The 25,501-nt window shown below is 48.1% G+C and overlaps 1 protein-coding gene across 1 annotated transcript in view; it reads right to left on the bottom strand.

Moving 5' to 3' along the window:
* Nucleotides 1-25,501, bottom strand: part of LOC102825659 — a 163,407-nt gene that overhangs the window by 13,883 nt on the left and 124,023 nt on the right. The window contains exons 6-9 of the mRNA XM_006832051.1: nucleotides 5,282-5,418; nucleotides 3,434-3,613; nucleotides 2,243-2,428; nucleotides 294-473 (exon numbers count right to left, since the gene is read on the bottom strand). Of these exons, the coding sequence (XP_006832114.1) occupies nucleotides 294-473; nucleotides 2,243-2,428; nucleotides 3,434-3,613; nucleotides 5,282-5,418 (683 nt within the window). The remainder of the gene's footprint in view (nucleotides 1-293; nucleotides 474-2,242; nucleotides 2,429-3,433; nucleotides 3,614-5,281; nucleotides 5,419-25,501) is intronic.

Here is a 25,501-nt window from a genome sequence, read left to right as displayed (position 1 = left end):
GACTCGACGGCACTTAACAACAACAACAACATGATTACAAAAGACTCCAAACACAATGCCCTAAACTGTAGACGACATAAAAGTGTGATACGCTACATAACAACAACAACAAAAGGGCTTGGCGTATTTAACTAGGTCAAGATTAATCCCATAAACTAATCAAAGCAGATTTCCCACACGTGACCTCTCCATTCTATGGAAAATTAAACTCACAAGCACATGAACTAAGGACCCCCATTTCTGGCAGGGGCCTACTTCAGAGGGAGTATAGAACCGGATGCGGGGTGACGTACATGCTGGAGGAAGCAGGACCCAATCTCACTGAGGTGAGGTTCCTCTTTATTATACTGCTTCTCAAGGTCTTTCAGGAACTTTCTTTGAAACTTGTAAATGTCTTCAATGTTTCCGAAGATGGTGGCCAGCTGAGCAACTGTGAACATCGCTGTGTGTTTCCGACACTGACGAATATAGCCCTGCAAGATCAAAACAGAACAAAACAAACTATGCACACCTGTGTTCCGATTTGCAGTATGGGGGACAAGGGAACCTGCCTAGCGTTGTGAGCACTGTGGTTCTGAGTTGCTGTCCAGTCGGCTCTGGCTGGTCTTGAACTCGGTATCTTCACCATGACTAGCACGCTGGAGTCGCGGCTGCCTTCCAAGCCAGCAGTTGATCTTGCAGCGCTATACTGACCAATACTCTGATGTCATTAACTAATGCTCAGCAAGAGGTCGTCAAGCCTTTAGTCATATACTGAGTTTGGAAGCTCCATTGAAATGTGTGCATCATGGAGACTCTATAGCTCTTTAAAATACTGGTGGCAAAGCTTCCCACATCTCAGCAACACACAAGCCCCCACAACAGACAGACTGACAGACGGCTTGGTGGGTTGTGAGCAGTAGATGAGTGAATCAATCTAACAGAGTAGTAGCACACCGTTGACGCTCAGGGGTTATGGCTGTCATTATTAAGTGCCATTGACCCTATAGAGAGTTTCCAAGGAGCGACTGGTAGGCTTGAACCACCGACCTTGGGATCAGCGGTCCAGTGTTTATCCCACAGCGCCGTATTGGGACTCCCAATACTAGCAGTTAAGGTCATTTTCCTAAAATGCCACCTTAAGAAACTCCCTTAATCACACATTGACACAGAGGAAGTTAGCACAAGTCAGTTACACACTGGAATGTCAGCTAATCTAATCACAGAATGGCAGTTCTCTTAAGATGCCACTGCCAAGATGACCCTTTGCAGTAAAGACAGAATTCTGGGACGCTAAACGGCAGGCTCCCACACAATCCAAATGAAAGCTTCCCAGCCTTCCATATATACACTTATGAGGGGGCTTCGGGAAGTTTTTGGGAAAATTCCATTATCTTTGAATTCTTTTTCTACAAACTTTCTGAAGCCCGTTGTACTAATGGCTAATTGTTTGCAATTAGGAACAGAACAAGATTATAAAATAGTCTCTGCAGAAGGCAAAGTGGAGGGCCAGTGAAAAAGAGGAAGACCCCCCCACCCCCCGAGTCAGATGGACTAACACAACAGTTGTGAGGATTGGGCGGGACTGGGCAGTGTTTCATTCTGTTGCACACAGGGTTGACTTCACGGCACCTCAGAACCACAACAGAAAACACCTTTGAGTGCAGAAGAGAAAGCCGTGGTCCACAGAGAGAGCAGCCTTGATGTCACTAGATAAAGCCTAGAATTCGATCTGTCTCGGAGACCAGTGCCTCAGTCAGGTCTGCGAGGCACAGGCTTCCATGTAGTGGGGGCTGTGGACACAGACTGACCTTTGTCAAGTCCAGAGAGAAGCTGTGGCCTTCCGTGAAAGTCATTCACTTGGAATCATCCAAGACTCCAATGAATTAGCTGCAAGGCGCCCTTTAAAGAGGATTGGCTACAACTCACTGGTGTATGTTGTGATGCTGTTACCTACCCCATGCATAAGGGAACCAAACGCTGCCTGCCCCGTGATTGGTCAGGGATCACACAGTTGTGATCCAAACAGAGGGCTTTCGCTGGCTGAGTTTTAGAATTGGAAGGCCTAACCGTGTTAGTCTGGAAGCTTCACTGAAACCTGGCCAGCCTCGCAGCAACACGCAAGGTGGCAGAGACATACACAGGAGGCGTGCTCAGTCCCTGCCCTCGGGGTCCCCAGTTGAGGTGGGAAGACCACCACGATAGGAAGAAGCCACACAGGAACCAAGCAGGCCTGCGGGAGGGGTGGGGCCCAGCGGCTCACCTCACAGATGTCCTTGAGATGCTTGATGTAAACGCGCTCTGTATTCATGATCTCCTGGATCACGTTGGTCCGCATCTGGTGCTTGTTTTCGGCGTGTCTGAGGCGGGCCTGGCCAGCGCCCTCATCCTGCTCCTCGCCAGGGGTGCTGATGGAGTTCTCCAGCAGCTCCTCCTGGTTCACTCGTAACTGGGGGCGACACAGGGGGAGCTGACACCCGGGTGCAGCAGCGCCACCAGCTGGCTCTGTGGCAGCGACTCAAGGAATAACACTGGCAGAGAGCCGGCTCACTGTAGTTACATTGTGCACTTCAGCCCAGTCAAATTCCTGAACGACCTTTGGTCATCTTATACAAGGGGGCTTCCGGAAGTTTGTGACAAAAGGTAATGAAAATGACTAATTGCGACCGTCACAACTGTAAAGGTAGATGTTTTGTAACAAAAAGGGGAGAGTAGTTAATCTTACATTCCAGGAATAGAGGACCCTAGGACCCACCATCAAGGGAGACGAACACAAGCGGAATGTCGGACCCTATCCAGAGAATCTGTGACACCAGAGATGGAGACAGAGATGAGGACATGGAGAGAGGGAGCAGCTGAGGACCCTAGCTAGATTCATGGGAAGAGAGGGATTGAGAGCTGGCGGCCAGGAGGCTGGCTTGCAGAATGTGCCCTTGAATTGTTTCAATTATTATATATTCCTGAGTGTTTTTGTGTACATCATCCCCCTCCAAAAAAACAAGAAACAAAACAGAGAGAACAGAAGCAAATATTGTTGAGTGCTGATGCACAGAGGAAACTGTAATCATTGCAATGAAATGATGAGTGTGAAATTGATGTTCTCCCATGAAACTATCACTCAATTCAGAAGAAAAACTTATAAAATAAAAAGGGGGGGATGAAAAGATAATGGGATTTTCCCACAAACTTCCTGAAGCCCCCTCGTATTTTATCTTTGGAGACTAAAGTAACATATACAAGGGGGCTTTAGAAAGTTCATGGGAAAGCCCCGTTACCTTTTCAGTCCCTTTTCCCACAAACTTCTGGAAGGCCTACTGTACAGATTTCACTTTGATGGAGGACTAAACACCGTTAGGACAGGGCTGAGTCTGTACAGAGTGAGACTTGGCCTCTCACACAAGTCTCTGTCACCCCCCACGGGTACCAGGGACAGTGGAGAATGCCTCCTACTCACCCTCACAAAGCTTGCAGGGAACCAAGCCTCCTTGTCCTCATTCCGGCCCCACCACCAGTCCTTATTGGAGGCCTCGAGGACCTGGATGACATCCCCGGCCTTGAAGCCCAGTTCCTGGTCATCCATGGTCACGTGGTCCCACAGGGCTTCTGCGCAGACCACACTGCCATCACTGATGAGCTGAAGGAAGACACAGGGCTGTGCTGAGGGCTGGGCTGGCATCACGGGGTGGGGTGGGGTGGGGATGTGGCGTGAACTCTTTCAGGATGAGATCCAGCTCTACGCGCCATCTGTTACAACTCTCCAGGGGTCAGACACTGGACAGCTGTCCACTCCCGTAGAGATGACAGTCTCGGAAACCCACTGGAGTCGCTGGAACTCTGTCCTCACCAGTTATTATGAGTTGAATCCAATCAGTGGCAGTTTGCTTTTTCGGATATTAACTGAAAGGTTGGAGGTTCGAGTCCACCCCGGACCTCAGAAGAACTAGTAATCTACTCTGGAGAAAACAGCCACTGAAAAGCTCACCAAGCACAGTTGTACTCTGAGACATGTACTCTGAGCCATGGGTCAGAATTAATTCAACAGCAACTGATATTGGTACACTCCATCAATATCTAACATGTAGTGACGCAGTACTGAGCAAAGACCCTGTATAAGGGGGCTTCAAAAAGTTCAGGAAAAACTTCATTAGCATCCAATGCCATTTTTCCATGACCTATTTGTATAAACATACTAGGGCACCATATTCACATTCAGAAGCATCAACTGAATAGTCTTAAAGGAAACTCCAAATCTACTTTTAAACATAAATATGTTATTGTTAAGTACCGTGGAGTCAGTGCTGACTCATAGTGACCCTGCACAGGGTTTCCTAGGCTGTAAATCTTTACGGGAGCAGAAAGCCTCATCTTTCTCCTGCAGAACTGCTGCTTGTTTCAAACTGCTGACCTTGAGGTTGGCAGCCCAACTCGTAACCACTACGCTACCAGAGAGTATATATATATTGCATATGTATATACAATAGCTCACTTATCTGTGTATCACCTCTCCAACAAAACTGAATTATTTGGACTGCAGCCCAGAGCCAGGACCAAGTCCCCACCGAAAATGGTTTCTGAGCAAACGAGATGTCAAAACCCCCAGCACACAACAGTTACACATGTGAGTCATCGAGAATCCCTGACATCCTCACCCAGTCCATCATTCATACTTCCCAAGTGAGTAAATGTGATCTCTAACGTTACAGCTCACTGCAAGTTAAAGAGACCCATGCACCACCTCAGGAGACTTAACAGTCCATTTTAGAAGTCAGATCAAAACAAAACAAAAAACCAACCAGAGACAGTCACTCAAAAATTACAGTCGATGGGCCCATCTTCCGAGTTCTGCTTGTCTCCTCAGCACCCACGGGCTAATACATGTTATATATATTAGGGGGATTCCGATTTACTGGGAAATTGAGCTCCACACAATTGGATGAAGCCTCCTACCAAGGTTTCTACAGAAAGTGTGGCAGGAAATGGGTAGTTAATTAAGTCTGCCATGGGCTAGTACGCACCTCAACTTCGATGTCTCCAGTGTTGATTAATGTGTAAATCTTAACTGTAACAGAGATGCACTGTGGGAATTTACATGAGCTACAACCAAACACCAAAAGGCCTGGTCCAAGCACCAAGAACTACTGCTACGAGTATTTCAGGAGATGTGCCCAAGTTATCTGGAAAATGGAATTGCATGGGCTTCTCCTGCCCAAGGCCAGAAAATCAGTGTTGTTCTAATCAGAGTTCAAGGTTTCAGATGAGATTTAGTTACAATAACAAAACATTAGAGGGCCAAGTTCAGTACCTCATTGACAGCTAGCTGCTCCCCGCCGGGCTGTAAGTAGCGAGGGTTGGCCTGGCAGAGTTCTTCGTAACTGTAGTCCTCCTCGCTGGCGTTGTCATCGACTAGGGCAGACGGCTCACTACCTCCATCTGCAGAAACTGGAACAAGAGGGAGGGCAGAGTCACAGTCACAGCTAACACAAGGTTTTTCTTAAAAACAAGCATGGTGGTGCCGTCTGACCTCCTCTGACTTCGCCGGGGGCAGGAGGAAGACAGTCACCATCAGCATCAGTCCAAGGCCAATTCCAATGAAGTGGAGGTCAGACCCGCGGCCACCCTCCAACCTTCCTCACCATGACTGCCACTCAATGCCCCTCCAGTGGCACTCTTGACTTCTTTGTTGGGTTCTATAACTCATCACCATGGCCACAGAGACCTCAGAGACAAGTCTCATGCTGATGAGTCTTGTTAGGTAAGGAAGTTGGCAGGGTTCAGGGACAAGAACATTCAAGACACAGTTCTCTTTGGTTAAGACAGCTTCTCTGCCATGCCCCCAGGCTAACCCCTCTCTGGTCCTTGGCCCCTTGGCCTGGCCTCTGCCCTGCTCAAGCCGAGCTACAAAGCTTCTTTAGTGATGCTGATAAATTCCTGAAGGGCACCATCATAAGTCTCAGTACCCAAACTCAGCTGGAGCTTCGTGGGTCAGCAAACCTGTTACTGTTGGGTGTTGTTGGGTCAGTTCCGACTCACAGCACAACTGTGCACGAGAGAACGAAATGCTGCCTGATCCTGATACAGCCTCACGACTGTGATTGTGTCTGAACCACTGAGCTCCCCTTTTAGTGTCCAAAAGCAAACCACTCCACAAGCAAGTCTGCCCGATGGTACGCAGCTCTACATGCTGCGTTGGCGGAAAAGCCCACCGCTCTGTTTCGTGCCCTGCTGCTGCTAGCTGAGGTGACTTTTTGAGAGGAACACAGTACTCATGGGTGATGCTGTCTTTTGTGAAACAGTCTGTTATTAATCTAAAAGCTGACCTCAGTGGATAGTTTCAGTGCAAGGTTAAAAAAAAACATATCTCAAGGCAATAGTCTTAGGGAGTCCCTGAGTCTAAGGTGGTCCAGTAAGTTGGGAATTTCAAGAATTTGAGTTCTGTGTTATGGTTTTTCTCCCAATCCACCTACTGCGGCCCTGACCAGGTGCGCTCTTTTTTTCTCGAAGACTTGGAAATCTACATATCTAGTTATTTCACCTTCAGGAAGGTGCTCTGGTAGTGCAGAGGTTGCTGGTGCAAGTGCTCAGTTGCTAACTCAAAGGATGCTGGTTCGAGCTCACTAGCCTCTCTGTGGGAAAAAGATCTAGTAATCTGCTCCTCTTAAGAGTGGTGGTGGTGGTGATGTGTCGTGCATAGTGGTTACGCATCGGGCTGCTAACCTCAGGGTCAACAGTTCAAAAGTACCAGCTGTTTTGTGGGAGAGAGAGAGAGATGATGCTTTCTGCTCCTGTAAAGATTTACAGCCTCGGAAACCCTGTACAGGGTCACTATGAGTCAGAATCTCTTTAGAGTATGACCTAGAAAATCCCGCGGGACAGCTGGACTCTGCTCTATAGGTTACTATGGATCAGAATGGACTCCAAGACCATGGGGGTTTGGGTTTTGTTTTGTGTTTTGATTTTATCCTCATGGGACAATTCTACTTTCTTTCCTCAAGAATGTTTAAAAAGCAGCCAATTTTAAAAACAGTATCTAGAATTCTTAGATGAAATCAATGAACAAGACCTTTATAAAGAGTTATAATCCTGTGTGACAATTATTATATAGCACATTACATACTGAAGATAAAAATCCAACCCAACCCACTGCCTTCAGGTCGATTCCGACTCCTAATGGCCCTCTAGAGGCCACATGAAATGGGGGTTGAACTGTGTTCCCCAAAATGAGTTGGGGTCTTGACCTCTGTGCCTGTGGACGTGACCCTATTTGGAAATACGGTTTTCTCTTACGCTAATGAGGTCGCTCCAGTGCAGGATGGGTCTTCAACCTCATCACGTCTGAGTTACAAAATGTCAAAGATGGAGAACTGTGCCACACAGAAGTATATGTCAACTTGACTAGGCCAAGATTCTCAGAGATTTGGCAGTTGTTTAACACTGTGGGGGGACGGCTAGGTAATGAGTCCTCACCACGTCATCTGATGTGACACGCCAATGAAGAGCATTAAGGGTGGGTGACAACACCCTGGATCCAAACACAGCTCCTACAACTCCGAAGTCAAGGTGAGTCTTCCTGGGGTATGGCCCTCAGCACGTCACAGAGACAAGTGAGTGCAGAGAGGGCCTACAACGGCCAAGAAAGCAGAGCCAGGAGTGGAATTCCACGTCCTGTGGATGTGGTGAGAGCCATCTAGACCCAGGGGAGGACTGATACCAAGACAGATGGGGATTTCCAATGACTGCTGGGCCTGCAGGGGCTGAAAGGAGACCAGGACCTTTCCCTAGAGCCGACAGAGAGAGAAAGCCTTCCTCCTCTAGAGATGGTACTCTGAATTCGGACATCTGACAGGGTAATTTTCTGTTTGTTAGTTCTGTTACTGCACTTCTAACAGAACCAAGAACCTCAGGGAGCAGAGTCAACACAGCATCCCACATGGGGTGCAAGGTGGTCAGGGGCAGAGACCACCTACAAGGTAAGAATGTAGGCTATTGACAGGCCAAGATCCCGACGTGGACTTTTCTCCTCCGAAATGATGAGAAAAGAAGCTACTATTCTTTAAAACGGCGCCTTGTATAATCTATACACCAGCCACACGAGGCAAACGGACACAGCATAGGCTGATGAGGCCAAGGCCCGTACACAAAGATAGTAAGGTACACAGATGGAAAATAACCTTGACACAAAGCCCACGCCGAGGATGCCCAGCTGGAAAGGCATGCAGACAGACAGGCGGACACAGCTTTTCCAGACAGGCCCAGCTGGCTGCTCAGACACTGCCTGCCCGGCCACTTCCTCATCTTCCTGTCCCCCACCTCCAGTGTCGTCAACACTCAAGGAAACCGCTCTTGGTGATTTTCCCAACAAGCTGCGTCTTGTCAGGGGTCTGTGCTCAACATGTGTTTCCCCTGCTACCCAGGGTGCCGAGTGCCTCCTCTGTGTCTCGGAGCGCCCCCACCCATTTGCAACATCCCCCCCAACGTCTCCTGGCTGTTTGCTCAGTGTTTTCTTTCCAGTAACTTCTACCACAACGCTCTCCCCATGGGGATATACCCGTGGTTCCAGTGCCCAGAACAGTCTAGGAGAGAGCAGGCTTCTGGCTGGTCCCCACACAGGTGCCACCTCACCTCAGCCAGGTCTCTGTGTGGGAGTTCAAAGCAAAAGTTGATGTCCTAAGGGATGAGAGTGTGGCAGGGAGGAAAGACAGGCTTTCCGGACCTCACCATAAAACCAAAAGCCAGGAAACAATCTCTCCAGGCTCTTGGTATTAGTGTCCTTCTGGGCCCCAACATCTCTTACCAGGCCTCCAGAAACAAGGAGGGTAGGGTTTGCCAGGGACATGCTAGAACATGGCCCCACAGCCCTCCCTGAGTTGCGGTGGGTGATGGAGCGCAGGGAGGCAGGCCCAGACCGTGTGAGCACGTGGTGTAGGTGTGTGGTCCTGAGGACCAGGACACATCCCAGCATCCTCCCCGAGGGTCCTCCCGAGTGGCACGCTGGTGGTACACAGACACCCTGTTACCCAGCGTTGGGGTGGGTGGAGCCAGCTTGTCCTTCTCAAGTCAGGCCGCCTGAGAAATGTGCATGACATTGTTCTATGTACAAATGGTGGCTGCTTCTTACAAGGGGGCTTCAGAGATAATAATAGACTTCTTCCACAAAGGAACCCTGGTCATCATTGTTGTTGTTGTTGTTAAGTGCCGTCAAGTTGATTCCGACCCATAGCGACCCTTGTACAGGGTTTCTGAGGCTGTAAATCTTGACGGGAGCAGAAAACCTCATCTTTCTCCCGCGGAGCAGCTGGTAGTTTCGAACTGCTGACCTTGCGGTTCACAGCCTGATTCGCTGGACTGTTAACCACAAGGTCAGCAGTTCAAGTCCACCAGTGCCTTTGAGGGAGAAAGATGAAAGGCTGTCTTCTCCTGTAAAGGGGTCACTTGGAACCACAATTCACCCGATGGCAGTGGGTGGGCCATACCTCTAACTTCCAACTATTACGCTGGGGCCGGAGTGTTGGCAAATGGAGAACACAAGGGGTTCAGGAAACAAATACCATTTCTTTATGTTTATATGCATGACCCCTGGTGGCACTGCTGGTTAGGTTGCTAACCTCAAGGTTCAAACCTACCAGTCGCTCTGTGGGAGAAAGATGAGGCTCTCTGCTCACAATAAAGATGGCGGTCTCGAAAACCACATCCAGGGTTGCTAGGAGTCAGAAGTGACTTGATGGCAGTGGTTTTGGCTTTGGGGGTTTTAGCATGGCTTTGGTTGGTTGGCTAGCTTATGTGCCATGGAGTCGATTCCAACTCACAGCGACCCTGTGTATGGTTTCTGAGACTAGATCTTTATGGGGGCTGCATGGCGCCGATCCTAAAATAAAGGCTACTCTTTCATCTCCTTCTCTGATGTCCTCCGAGCGAGCTGCCCAGGTCATGGTGCCGTCAAGTACGCCGGTGAACAACGGTCATGCTTTCACATCCTCAGGAGAGGAGACACCATACAAATCCTGAGAGCCTTTCAGGGGGCCCTGAGCAGCAATCTTCAGATTTCAGCAGACACTGCCAAGCACAGCGGCATTTCTTCTTATCACATTTCAGCAATGCTTGAGCCAAAAGTTGTTGATGCTCGGCAGACTAAAGGCTTCTGGGCCTCTTTTCCAGAGCAAAACCCCTGAATCTGACAGACGCCCTCACAAAGAACCACTGAAGAATACCAGGGAGCTTCAAACAGCTTGCAGAAAAATGGGAGTTTAAAGGCCAGGGAACTTTTCTTTGGGATTTCTGAAGGCCCCCCTTGGGGAGGTACTTTATATCTAGATAAGAGGGCTGTTGTTGTGGAAATCAGCCAAGAAATAAGAACATGTTTAAAAAAAAAACCCTCAAGAATGAGCACGTGTGAGAAGACTTCAAAAAGTTCATGGACAATGGAATGAAAAGTTCATGGACAATGGAATGAAAGGATCATGGTGTTTTTCCACGGACTTTTTGAAGTCCCCTTGGACAACTGTGCACTTCATGGGCGTCTAAAGAAAGAAGGCTAATAATTGTAACAGCAATAACAAAGGATTCTATTGAAAAAGTGTTAAATCTTTAAAGGAGGTCCCTGATAAGACCCTTGGGAATATGTTGTTGTTGTTAAGAGCCATTGAGTCAGTTCCGACAACAGGGTTTTTGAGGAGTGGCTGGTGAGCTTGAACTGCTGACTTTGTGGTTCAATCCAATACTGCAGTCCAGCGCATGAACCCACAGCGCCACACCAGGACTCCCTGGGAATAGACAGGGACTCTATTGAATGCTTTCTGAGCTGGTGTCACGTGCACTTTGGAAGACCGGCTCTGGCTAAGGCAGCTCACGAGCAAGACGCCTCAGATGGAGTGTCTGAGCTTAAGGGAGGGATTATCAGCACTCATGGGGAGGCAGAGCCTCGGTGTCACAGTGGTCTGGGTGAAGCGGGGGTTCCGGGGGTGCACAATGGTTAGCAGGCTTGGCTGGAGGTCTGAGTGTACCCAGGGAGGCCTAGGGGTCTGCTTATGAAAGCTCAGCCACTGAAAAACCCTCAGGAGCACAGTTCTGCTCTGACACACATGGGATTCCCTAAGTCGGGGTCGACTCTATGGTAACAGGAGGAGCAAGAGACGGAGTGGGAGACACATACCGTACCGTGTGCCAGGGGACGAGCTGAGGAGGGAACCCGTAGTGAAAGACTGAGTCAGGGTCCTTGCTTTGCTAACGTTCTGGGTAAAGGACACGGAGTGAGGCACATGACAGCTTTCAACCTCAGTTTTTCCACTGGTAAAGTGGGCGTGTGTTTGCATGTTTGATTGACTCAGAAGTACTTCTTTTGCATCCTGCATCCGTTACCAGCAAACCACTGCCTCAACCTTCACAGTACACTGGGGACCAGAGCAAGTCTCACCCTGTCCAGGACGGTCGCCTCATACCTGGGTCAAGGTCCCCCCCACTTCTGCTCTGATCCCTGCAGGCTGCCAGAAGGGTCCTTGAAGCCATGCGTCAGTCAGAGCACATTGCTCCTCTGCTCAAAGCCACTCACAGGACCTGAAGCCAAAGCCACTCACAGGACATGAAGCCAAAGTCCCTGCCAACTTCACTCTCCTCAGAACACACTGCTCCGCCCCCACTTAGCCCAGCCCTGGGCACCCCTCCTGAGACATACAACCACTCACTCCCCTCTCCTCCTCTCAGGGCCTTTGTCCAAGTGTGCCTTCCCAGGCCGCCATTCAAAGTCCATCTCGCCCCTGGCATCACCACCAACACTGCCAACACCACCATCCCCCCCAGCAGCAGCACACACTGCCCTTCCCTAACCCTAATCCTTCCCGGCTTCTTTACTTGCACAGTCTTTGTCACCATCTAGGGGTACACCTTGCTCACTGTCTCCCTACAACTAAATTGTAAATGCCATAAACAGAGTGACCTTTCACTCTAACTGCATCTCTAGTACCTAGTCCAATGCCTGGTGTCCCCGTGTGGTGCTGTAGAATCAGGACTGGGCTGTTAAGCACAAGGTTGGCAGTACAAACCTACCAGTTGCTCCTCGGAAACCCTATTTAGGGTTGCTATGAGTTGGAACCAACTAAACAAACAAACTAAATAGTCCAACCACTGACACTTGTTGGTGCTCCATAAGTATTTGCTGACTGGATGGGAATCTAGTGTACGGACTAAGAATAGGGCTGGCTTTGAATAACAATAGCACCAAGATGGCCACCCAGGACATTGTGACTTGTGGCAACCTGACAGGACAGAGCACAAACTGTTTCTGAGACCGTAAATCGTACAGAAACAGACTGCTTCATCCTTCTCTCTCGGGAACGCCTGGTGGGTTTGAACCACTGACCTTGTGATCAGTAGCCCAATGCTTAACCCAGACCCCACCAGGGCTCCTCACAGAGTCTTGGGTCATATCCCTTTCTGTGTTTTTTCCATCTTTGGAACACAGATGATAATACCTGCCTCACAGAGTTTGTACACAGTAAACATTTCAATAATTAATTCTGGTCCGTTTCTTGTGAGCGTCACATAAAACGATACAAGAAAGTGCTCAGTAAACTGAGACACATTACAGACATTACGGGTGCTCACAGCAGTTCGTTTATTGGACAGTTATAATGTTGTTGTTATTGTTAAGTGCCACTGAGTAGGTTCCGAACCATGGTGACCCTGTAGAGTTTCTGAGGAGGGGCTGGTGAGTTTGAACCACTGACCTTGAGGTTCACGCTGACTTTGCAGTCCAGCGTCACACCAGGATTCCAGTTATAATGTAACAGGATACAAATCCCAGTATCATGATCTGCGTGGTGCGGGGACTCAAGTTCATCTGGTACAACTTTGACCCTTCCCCACCCAAGGCTGTACTGCCACCTCCAGCATGAGACACGGAGCCCTGGTGGTACAGTGGCTAAGCGCTGCTCCTAATGAGGAGGCCGCCCCCCTCCCATAAAGATTTAGTCTCAGAAACCCTATGGAGCCGTTTCCCTCTGCCTCATGGGGTTGCTATGAATTACACAGGGTAAAGCACTAGACCCCAAGGTCTGCTTGAACCACAAGGTTGGCTGTTCAAACTCACCAGCCACTCCTCAGGAACCCTAAACAGGGTGGCTATGAGTCAGAGCTGACTTGACGGCACTTAACAACAACAACAACAATACAGCAGTAAGTTGGGTAAATAACACTGACTACAGAAATCATACAAACAGCTTAGTACCACCACCTGCCCCCCAAACTTCAACCCTCTATTCTGGGGGCAGTCTTATTCCCTGAGGCCTTCGTTTCTTCCTTTACCCAATTGTCCGTGGCTTGATGTTGTTATGTTTTTAATCTTTCTCTTCATGACCTTGACTCCTGTGATTTCCAAGTTCCTTCCAAGTTGAAAACCCCCAAACTTGTATTTCTAGCCTTTAACCTTCACTCAAGCTCTCAACCTATAATTGATATGGATTTTACGGAACTCGATTATCTAGTGTGGAAAGCCTAGAACAGGATCGCTATGAGTCAGAACCTAACAGCAACAGTGTGGCGCTGTGGGTTACACATTGGCCTACTAACCACAAGGTCAGTGGTTCAAATCCACCCGCCTCTCCTCAGGAGAAAGGTGAGGCTGTTTGCTCCCATAAAGATGTATGGTCTCTGCCCTACGGGTCACTATGAGTTGGAATCAACTTGGAAGTACTGGTTTTTTATTTTTGGTCTAGTGTCTACATGGGAGGGACATCAGGGTGACAATTTGATACTCCATTTGTGGCCACCCTGGTTTTCTATTTTCATCCCATACTCACTCCCTGTGTGCTTCCCTTTGAGGACCATAACTTCCTTCAGGGCAAGAATATGGTTTGCTGTCGAGTCGGGTCCAACTTACAACAATTATATATAGCGTTTCCAAGCTGTAAATCTTTATGAGATCAGAAAATCTTTCTCCTGTTAAGCAGCTGGTGGATTGGAACTGTTAACTCGCAATCTACTATGATCCCGGGGTTCCTTAGGGTATAAGATCTGGCACAGAGAAGGCACCCAGTTAATGTTCTTGAATGGGATGTGCTGACTCGTGCTAATTCACTCTCACTCCAGTACTTACCTACCTAGAAAAGTCTCCAGTTCATAACAGCGCCTCCTGTCTCCCTCCTCAAGCCACCCCATAAACAACTTGCAAGGTACTATCTTTAAACAGCGGTGGTTTCACTATCTTCACAACAAAATAAATAGTTAAAAGCCCAAGTGCATTCCGGCTCATGGTGGGCCTGTGTGTGTCAGAGTAGAACTCTGGCCCACAGGGGTTTTCATCAATCAAGTTCTCCAAAGTAATCACAGGCTTTTCTTCCCAGGTACCTCTGGATGGACTTGAACCTCTAGCCTTGCAGTGAGTAGCTGAGTGCGTTAACTGTTTCAGCATACAGAAACTCCACTCAGAAGACAGTATGTTTTGGTTTCCTACTGCATCATGGGAACATTCTCCTGGAGCTTTCTGAAAGCCGTTTGGAAGCTGACTCCCATATCTCCTCCCGCCTCCATGAACAGACGTCTTCACCTCTAGCTAAGACAGCAGGTCTGGGTAAGCTCTAGGCTTCTTCAAACCCACCCTAAGTGAATGACTGAGATCTAACTCCGCTGAGTGTCTCTCTACACCTTCATTTCTTTCTTTGCTTTAATCTGGGGGAATTGTACATGATGCAAAGCTGTTCTAAATTCTTAACACGTATTTCGGCAAAATCAGGAGAAAGGAATGTATTATAATCAAAAAGGTAAATGGAATTCTGAATGACTTCTTCTGTTGATTACAGACTACTTGAAGTTGAAATTACTGTAAAACCCCAAACTCCTCCTGGACAGAATCGATATGGGAGCAGATAGAGTGTGTTTTCCTCCCTAAGGCACCCAAGGCGCCAGTCAAACCAACCGAGAAACCCACTGATCATCTGAAAGCCTGGCATACTCTCTAGTAGCAAATACCTCTGAGGGTGAAGTTTCCGAGACAATACAATCTGCTCGCTCCATGGAGAACTGCCCTTTCCAAAGATGTAACAAAATGAATTTATAACACTTGGCTTAATAGTCGCAGAAAACCCCTCCTTCCCTTGTGGTCCCGGCTCTGTAACTGGGGTCATTTCCCCACCTTTCTGGCTATTCCTTTATTACGTGTGCCCCTTTAACAGCAGAGAACAACTTGTCCCTAACGCCTCTCTTACTTCCTAGAAGGATCTACCCACTCTCCAGGCTTCAGTGGCCCCCTGAGACTAGCCCCCAATCCTCGCTTCTAGCTCTGAATATACGCAGCTTCAGAACCGACTCTGAAGCGCTTTAGAGTTGGCATGCTCTGAGAGGATGTGTGATTTTTAATTTTTTTTTTATATTCAGTAAGAGCTCTGGTAGTGTAGTGGTTACGAGTCGGGCTGCCAACCGCAAGGTCAGCAGTTCGAAACCACCAGCTGTTCCGCAGGAGAAAGATGAGGTGTTCTGCTCCTGTAAAGATTTACAGCCTCGGAAACCCTGTGCAGGGTCACTATGAGTCAGAACCTACTCCACGGTACTTAACAACAACAACAACAACAACAGACCTGATGCAAACAACAACTAAGGCAAGATACTGAAGGAAAGAAAAAATAAATAAATAAGGCAAAAAATAAAGAGCTTCCACACTTCTCAAAATGTAGACTCCCGACAGGACTGTTGTCTCAACTTCGATGTCACACAGCTGACAGGACCAAGCCCCTCCAGGGACCCTCCAGGTGAGCTGCTCTGACAGGAAATCTCAAACCATCAATAACGATACATAGTTGATCTACACACAAACAGGCCTTCGCCCCATGTCCTAAGTGGGTGGCTTTTCTCAGGGTATACATCTGTCCTCACTCCCATCTGGCTTTATTCCTTAGTATTTAAGGACATTTTATTCTTGTGCATTCGATTCTAGTGGCAGAGTATCAAAGCACTCGCCTGGGAGTCTCAAGGCTGTGGCTTTGAGTCCCAGCCAGGCCACCGTACCACAGGCCTCTATTTGTTTCTCAAATTCTAAAATGAGCGTGATGGTGAGGGTGGATGACAAGGCCAATGTGCCAATTGTTGAGCTAAATAAAAGCAGGCACGAATGAGTGCAGTGGGTTTTAAAATCAGACACTTGACAAGAGTTTAATACAAGTGGTAGCTGTTTTCCTGATGGGCCTACAAAAGTGTCACCACCACGGGCATCCTGAGCAGCAATGTTTCCCAGGCAGTGTGGGCTCCTGTCTGGGGATTTCCCCGCACTTAGCAGAGGCTTCTGGGAAATTCCCACACGTTAAAGTAATCTTCTAAAAACACCCTTTTCAGAGGGCACTCTTGCTGAGCTCTCAACTCAGACTTCCTCAGGTTTGAGATAAGTTGGTCTCCCTCCCCATCTTCAAACAGGAAATGGTGAAGGCAGCTGTAAGCAAAATTGTTGTTGTTGTTTTTCAAAAGGATGTTGCTCTGTGAGCAGGAGCCATGAACCCAAATCCTGGTCCCCAGACCACAGAGATGGGCACAAACATGAAACGAAACCGAACTTGGATATGCTGTCCAGCTTTCAGGGCCCCTGACCCATGCCTTCAAGCAGCCAATCACACAGAGAACTCTGAAAACCACAGGTTCCTGCCCTCCCCTGGACTTGGGGGTGGGGCAAAGGGTAAGAGAGAATCTAGTTTTAAAAGTTTCCCAAGTTCAACACTTTTGTGCATAAAAATAAACTTTCAAGTATATAGACAGACAACCTACAAAATGGGAGAAAAACATCTGGGAACCAAGTATCTAATAAGAGTTTAAAATCCAGTATATATATAGAGTCCTCGCGTGGCTCTGTAGGATCACCAACGGAATGTGAACCACAAGGTTGCTGGTTCAAACCCATCGGCTGCTCCCGGGAAACCCTATATAGGGTCACTATGAGTTAGAACTGATTCCATGGCACTTTAACAACAACGTGTATACAGAAATTCCACAGCACAGAAACAAAGAGACAACTCAATCAAAAAGATGGACAAACAATGTGAAGAAACAATTCTCCAAAGAAGTCACAGAAACAGCCAATAAGCACATGAGATCTTGTGTTCAGCATCCTAAGTCCGTTGTTGTTGTGTGCCGTGGAGTCGGTTCTGACTCATAGCGACTCTGCACACAGGCTGTAAATCTTTACAGGATCAGAAAGCCTCATCTCTCTCCAGCAGAACAGCTGGTAGTTTTGAACTACTAACCGTGAAATTAGCAGCCCGATTCGTAACCACTATGGTACCAGAGCTCCTTAGGGAGATACAAATCAAAGCCACAGTATAGAAACACCCATTCACACACACTCAGAGGGCTATTCTCAGAAAACAAAAATAGTCAGTGTTGGCAAGTAAGCGGAGAAACTGGAACCCTTGTCCAGTGTTGGAAGGCTGGTAAAATGGCACAGCCGCTCTGGAATACAGTTAGACACCTCCTCAAAAAGCAAAATGTAAAAACCTTATGAACTAGCAATTCCACTCCTAGGCACAGACCCCGAAGGACTGAAAGCAGGGACTTAAACAGCTAAGTTCCTTCATGAACATTCAGAGTGGTACTATTTCTCACAAAATGTGGGAACCACCCAAGTGTCCATCGGCGGATGAACGGAGAACTCAAATGTGGTACACAGTCTGAAGTACAATGGAATATTGTGTGGCCAGAAAAAGGAACAAATTCCTGGCACATGCTACAGCCTGGGTAAGCCCGGAAAACAAGCGAAGACACAAAAGAAATAGGCATGGGGCAGGGAGGAGTGGGGAACTACGGTTTGGTGGGTGTAGAGTTTCTGTTTGGGGTAAGAAAGATCTAGAAATGGGTAGTAGTGGTGGTTACACAACACTATGTTGTTAAGTGCCGTCAACTCGGTTCCAACCCAAGCAACCCTGTTTAGGGTTTTCTGAGGAGCGGCTGATGAGCTTGAACCACTGACCTTGCAATTCAAACCTACTTTGCAGTCTAGTGCTGTAACCCGCAGCGTCACACCAGGACTCCCACACTATTTGTTGTTGTTGTTAAGTGCCGTCGAGTCGTTTCCGACCCATAGTGACCCTGTACAGGATTTCCGAGGCTGTAAATCTTTACGAGAGCAGAACGCCTCATCTTTCTCCCGCGGAGCAGCTAGTAGTTTCGAACTGCTGGCCTTAAGGTTCGCAGCCCGATTCGTAACCACTATGCTACCAGAGCTCCTATACTCTTAATATGACACTGAACCATAGACTTCAAAGGAGTCAAAATGGTCCATCTTATATCATGCACCTCAATAAAAAATGGTCCATCTTATATCATGCATCTTTACCTCAATAAAAAGGAGCTCAGGTGGCACAATGATTAAAGCCCTCAGCTGCCAACCAAAAGGTCAGCGGTTCGAACCTACCAGGCGGATCTTTGGAAGAAAGCACTGGCGATCTATTAAGATGACAGTCTAGAAAACCCCCTTGGCCAATAGTGAGGTTGGCCCAGGATCGCGCAGTGTTTCGTTCTGCTGTGCATAGGGTCGCTATGAGTCGGTGCTGACTCGATGGCACCTAACAAAAACATGAGTATATAGTGACACAATAGATGACAGCCTAGGAAACCCTGTGGGCAGTTCTCCTCTGTTACACCAGGGGGCGCTGTGAGTGGATGATCTATAAGAGTATATATGAGTGTATAGTGATACACTTCATTCTTCTTGGATCAACTATCAACACTCGCGGAAGTAGCAGTCAAGAGATCAGACAACGTATTGCACTGGGCAAATCTGTTGCACAGGAACTTTTTAAAGTGTTGAAGAACAGAGATGTCAGCTTGAGGACTAAGGTGCGCCTGACCCAGGCCATTGTGTTTTCAGTAGCCTCATATGGATGCGAAAGCTGGACAGTGAATAAGGAGGATCGTAGAAGAATTGATGCCTTTGAGTTGTGGTGTTGGAGGAGAATACTGAAAGTGCCATGGACTGCCAAAAAAACCAATAGATCTGTTTTGGAAGAAGTGCAGCCAGAGTGCTCCTTGGAGGCCAGGATGGCTAGGCTTCGTCTCTCCTACTTTGGACATATTGTCTGGAGGAAACAGTCGCTGGAGAAGGATGACATGCTGGGTAAGGTGGAGGGTCAGAGAAAAAGAGGAAGACCCCTAATGAGATGGATTGGCTAGGTGGCATCATTGATAGACTCAAGTGTGGCAGCGGTAGTGAGGTTGGCCCAGGATCAGACATTGTTTCATTCTGCTGTGCATGGGGTCGCTATGAGTCAGTTCCGACTCGATGGCACCTGACAACACAACAACAACAACATAGTGATATAATAGATGACAGCCTAGGAGACCCTGTGGGGCAGTTCTACTCTGTTACACCAGGGGGCGCTGTGAGTGGATGATATATGAGTATATAGTGACACAGTAGATATAGGAGACCCTGTGGGGAAGTTCTACTCTGTCACGAGGTTGCTATGAATCAGAATTGACTTGCCTCCATACAACAAAGCAAGAGTCTTTTAGAAATAATTCTTCCCAGCATATAACTTAACATCTGGATTTAACTCAGGGCTGCTGTTGGTTGGCATTTGCTGCCACCGAGTATGAAAGGAGCTAAGTCACATCATAAACAAGCTTTATAAATCGGACCAAATCCCTGAAAGTGGATTCTCTTTTTCCTTGTTAGACATGGTCCAGTGTGTTTTCATTTTAATCAAGTAGACAATCTCTAGGTTATTTTCCCTCTTCCCAGTTTAAAGCCAAAACTTTCCCTAGAGTTTCTCAGGTATACTATACAGCATGTTTTAAAAAGATATTCCAGTCTGACTATGCTCATCCGGAAAATGGGCATCCATTCAAGGTCCTGTGGGAGTTAGCAGGGGCAGTGGTGCATCAGTGGTGCAACTCTCATCTTCCAGAGACGGGCTCTGATTTCCAGTCATGCACAGCCACCCACTATCTCCCAGCGGAGGCTTGCATGTCGCTTTGATGCTGAAGAGATTTCAGTGGAACTTCCAGACTCAGACGAACTAGGGAGAAGGTCTGGAGATCAGCCAATGAAAACCTTGTGGTGTTAAACAGTGGTAGAGACAACCCAGGAATGGGCAACAGTTCATTCCACTGTGTACTGGAGTCTCTGGCTCCCTGGCAGCTAACAAGAGGAGGGAGGTCAGGGTCAGGAGCACTGGACTGGACAGTATCTCTAAGGTGCCCATCCTTCACTGCCCACACTTGAGCACAGAAACTTGAGATTCCTGAGGGCATGCAGCTGTTTCCTAACCAAGCCTACCGCTGGTCTCCAATTCAGACCTAAGTCTAGGGGTGGGGTTTCTTCACCTCTGACCTGGAGTCACCAGGTTTCCCTCCAGCTTGCTCCATGGTCAGTTTCTTCTTTCTACCTAGTGGGTGGGTGTTTCTTCTCAGATTTCTGTCTCCATCTCGGCTGACACCTGTCCACCTCTCTCACTCTACTGTGTCTGAGCTCTCCTCCCCAGCTCCTGACCACCGGCTGCATCACTGGTTGGCTGGACGCTTTCAACAGCCACTTCCAGGTTTCCCAGCGGGCAGACAGCAAACTCCTTGCCTACATCAGGTGCTGAGCACCACGTCACTTGATCTGCACCAGCATCCCGGAGGAACGTCCATGTTTCCAGAAGGAAAGTTCCTGGGGGGGTAAATGGCACAGAAGTGGTATAGCAGCAGCTCCTGAGAGCTGGGCTGAAGTGAAAGCAGATCTGTGCGCCCCCCCTGTGCCCCTCCCCTCCCCACCCACCGGTCTCCTGAGCCCTAGCCACACTAAACGCACCCACACCTACAGGCTCCAAGCAGACCACTGCCAGGCCTGGGCACCTCCCAGCATGCTCTGGCTCCCTGTGCCCTCCTGAGTGCATGGGCAGGATCCTTCCTACCCACCTGCCTTCTCAGGGCTCTTAAACAAAACCAGCTCGATAACTTAGAAAGCTTTATCCTGTTCTTCATCCTGGCAAAGCCTTTACCCAAAGACCCCTGCCTGGTGGCATTATGGGTTAGGCCTAGCATTGCTAGCTGCAATGTTGGCTATTCAAACACACCAGCCACGCCAAGGGAGAAAAATGAGGCATTCTGTTCCCGTAAAGATTTTTTTCCCAATGTTTTATTATGAATTATGTGATAGTTCCGTAAAGATTTATAGTCTCAGAAACCATTCAGAGGGTCGCTCTGGACTGGAACCAACTTGATGGCAGGGAGTTTGATTTTTTGGACCATTCTGACTTTAACTCAAGACGACCTCACGGACTTGGGGCTTGTCTTCCGAGGTTCCCTGGAGGACTCCAACCTCCAGATCTTTTCAGTTACCAGCTGAGCTAGGTGTGCCGCCAGGAACTCCCAGTCTCTCACCGATCTTTACGAAAGCAGACTGCCATATCCTTCTCCTGCCAAAGAGCTGGTGGGTTCAAACCACCGACCCTGCAGTTGGCACCAGGGGGCTTTAACTAAGGCATCGCCGGGGCTCCAGGCTGGTTATGTATCATTTGTTGTCATTGGCATTATACACAGGCTGTTGTTAAGTACTGCTGAGTCAGTTCTGACTCATAGCGACCCTATATAGGGTTTCTGAAGAGCGGCTGGTGAACCTGAATCACTGCCCTCAGGGTTCAAACTGACCTTGCAGTCCAGTGCATTAACCCACAGCGCCACACCAGGACTCCATTATACACATGAAGGGGTGTCAAAAAAGTTTGTGGGAAAAATGCAATGAAGGGGCAATAGAATTTTTTCACCAACTTTTTGAAGCCCATTCATACAGTCCTGGTGGCAATGTGGGTTAGGTGTTGGGCTGCTAACCTCAAAGTTGGTGGTTCAAGCCCACTAGCTGCTCCATGGGAGAAAGATGAGGATGTCTGCGTCATAAAGATACACATTCTTGGAAACCCTATATACAGTCCATATGGCTTGGAATCAACTTGATGACAGTAGGTTTGACTTTTCAGTTTGTATACACATACAGAAGGAGCCCTGGTAGCTCACTGGGTTAGGCGTTGGGAAAGGTCAGTAGTTCAAAACCACCACACGAGGCTTTCTTCTTCGGTAAAGATTTACAATCACAGAGTTGGAACCAACTTGATAACATACAACCACCCCACACACACACACACACACACACACACACACACACACATACACTCTTGTTATTAAGTGTTGACTCAAAGCAACCTTGCCCCGTATAGGGTTTCCAAAGAGCAGCTGGTGGGTTTGAACCACCGAACTTTCAGTGAGCAGTCCAGTGCTTATCTAAAATGCCGTGCCAGGACTCCATACACACAGAGTATCTATCTGTGAAAGACCACTGGCTTCAGAACTCGCTCAACCAATGAATTCTGTGAGAAGAAAAGAGGTCCACAGAATTGGCCTCCCGGTTAAGACTCATCCCCACGGCACCTCCCTTCTCTCTCTTTCTCTTGATCACAGAAAGTCACCATAATAGTAGGTATGGGCACAGACTCTTCTAAGGGTGCACGGGCCAGGGGAGGAGCGCACAGCTTGTAGACGGGCCGGTCTTTGTAGGCACATCTCCAGGGAGAGCTGGAGGTCAAGGCACCAGTGGAGGGTGGGAAGAGCTGCAGGAATGTTGTGAGGAGGCACAGCTGATAAGGCACAACTCCGTTATCTCAGAGCCAGCTCCCCCTCACCCCGCTCTCCCAAGGGCGGGCCTTCTCTCTTTCTTAGAATTGCACACAAGACAAGCACACCCATCAGCCTCCAAGGATGGGCCCATCAGACGGACAGACAGACGCCGTCTCTCATGGCAGGAAGAAGAGGCAGCTGCCTCCTCTGCCTGGCTGCTCACATCGACGGCACAGCCCCCGCTAGACAGCTGGGGGTCTGAAGGCAGACGTTGCTGTGAGGCAAGTCTGTCCCCTTTTCAGACAATTGTGGGAAGTGAAATGAAGTCCATGCTCTGCTGGATGTATTTTAAAATCTGTCTGAACACATCAGTCATAACCTCATCCCTGTCTTCCACCAGGCGGCACACAAAGCCACCCAGGCGAGGTCCACCCATGGTGGACTTGAGGTTGCCTGCCCCCTCCTAACCCATTCATTTTCCTGTGATTTACAGGCAGTTGTTTAAGGCGACCACAGAGGTAAGGTTTGCATCCTGGTTGTTGTTTATAAAACCCATTCGACTGGATCCACTTACAAGAGTTAGTTGAAATTCTGTCTGTGAAATGTTTTCCTTTTTTTTTTTCTTTGACTACCTTTTAAGAATCCATGGCTTGACATTTATAACTTCACCTGGGAGAGGACAGCAGTTTGTCCCCATTTAAGTAGGAACTACTGAATTGTCTTCTCGCCAACACTCACAGAAATACCTGCCAGGGGAGAGCTAAGGAAGGACCAGGAGCTATACGCAGCAAGATTACTTTCCCAAGCAATGCACAGGGTTTCCCCAGAATCAACTCACAGCCTCGAACCTGACGCATCTCAGACTATTAAGGAACATCTTTATCGACTCTAACAATAAGCTCGAGTCAAAGAATTTCACAAAATTGAAGCAAAAAGAGCAAAACAGCACAATCGAAACCAAAGCCACACATCATACAAGATAGTCCAGAGTACATGTCTAATTTTCTCTCTCATTTTACTAAGTCCTTCTACTGAGCCACAAACAAAACCAACTTCTCTGATTCAAAACCAATTACTATGTCCACAACTCAAACTACCTACAGGCAGGCAGGATGGCAGACAGACAGACAGACGGACAGACAGAGTCATTGCAGCTGTTAAGAGAAGGCAGCCATCCACAACAACGCTGCCCCAAGAGAACCGATTCTCCGCACACGTACCCAGATGTAGGCTTTCCAGACTCCAAAATCTTGCTATTTCCCCTCGAGCCACCATCCTTCCCTTTGGACACCGGGGACCTGCAGAGCGGGGGCTGGCGTTAGTGCAGCCAGTCGTCAAGGCTTTCAGCTACGGAAACTGTAGAAAAAGCTTATTCACCGCTTGGCCTGTGCGCTGAGCTGACAGCTCACAGTGACGCTGCCCAGAGGGGACCGCGGGCAGGAAACTCGCGGTGATGGCAAAGTCTGAACCTCGCCCGCTAACCCGGGGCTCCTCCACTGGCCGTATCAGCAGGCGGGCGGAGGCTTCCAGCGACACCGCCCCCGCCCCCAGCCCGAGTTCCACCTCCCGGGAGCTTTTGGAAAGGTTCCTATTTCAAGCAGAAAAGCATGGAGGTCACTCAGTTCAAGACTGGGGTTAGGATTTCACGCCACGGCACGACAAAAATTTGAGTTATGGTAGCGTACGATGAGAACAGTCCATTTAGGAAATCACACTGACAGGAGGATTTTAACATGTAGGTATTTAATGATGTGAGTACTCTTCTAAAGTAATGCATCTGTGGGGGCTTTTTAAAGTCCTTTAAATAAAAAATGGAATGAAAAGATATGGAATTTCCTCCAACTTTTGAAGCCCCCTTGTATGTATACATGTTGTTGTTAGGTACCATCGAATCAGTACCGACACAGAGACCCTGTGTACAACAGAACGAAACACTGCCCGATCCTGGGCCAACTTCACAATTGTCATCAAGCTTGAGCCCATTGATGATGTCATGGGTGCCAATCCATCTCACTGGGGTGGGGTGTGGGGGGGTGAGAGGTCTTTCTCTTTTTCTCTGACCCTCCACCTTAACCAAACATGATCTCCTTCTCCAGTGACTCGTCCCTTCTGACAATATGTCCAAAGTATGATAGAGTATATGTCCTAAAAAAATGTTTAAGAGTGTCTCTCTTGGTAACAATGGTGCATTGCTACCTTCCCTTTATATTTGCCTGTATTTCCTATATCATGTAAATGACCAAGTGTCTTTCTTCCCTATCTTATGAAACCATGGTTGTTGACCACACTGTCTGCTTCCTTCAATTTCTTCATGACAGGAAGATGGTCATGTGACCAGGTGTCTACTGCCCTTTTAACTTAACAAATAATGAAATCACACAAGCAAAGTAGCTATCAGATGGTCATCCCTCAATAAATGTTGGCTTAAACAAACAAAAAATTCACAGGACCGATGAGTAAAAGGCATGCTTTGCACTGGTTGGGTCTGGAGTCACAATGCCTGGGTTCAAATTTGCCTCTGGCAAAACCAACTTGGAATCCAGGTGTGGAGCTGTAGGAGAAGCAATAGACCAAAGGTTGGCAGTTCAAACCCACCAGCTGCTCTTTAGAAACCCTTTACAGCTTTCCCTATAAGTTGGAACTGACTCTACAACACTTAACAACAACGTAGCAAACTTAGGGAAAGTGACCAAATCTTTAAGGTAGCTCAGTTTCCTGGTCTATGAATAGGGGATAATTGGGGCATCATAATCCTCATGGGGTCGTGGGAGAGCAGCAACTGTTCAGAAGAGTGACGGTACGTGATTTGGGATTATTCAATGGTAGCTAAAATACCACTGCTGTTGCTCCAAAGATCTTTGAGGTACACAATAGTCAGCCAGTACCCACAGAGCAATGGACCTGCGGTTCCTTACAGTGCCAGCTTCAAACGATGAGCTACAACATACATGCTGACCATGTGCTG

This window comes from Chrysochloris asiatica, unplaced genomic scaffold, assembly GCF_000296735.1.
Source record: "Chrysochloris asiatica unplaced genomic scaffold, ChrAsi1.0 scaffold00005, whole genome shotgun sequence".
NCBI lineage: Eukaryota > Metazoa > Chordata > Mammalia > Afrosoricida > Chrysochloridae > Chrysochloris > Chrysochloris asiatica.
This window is presented reverse-complemented; position numbering and strand designations above follow the sequence as displayed.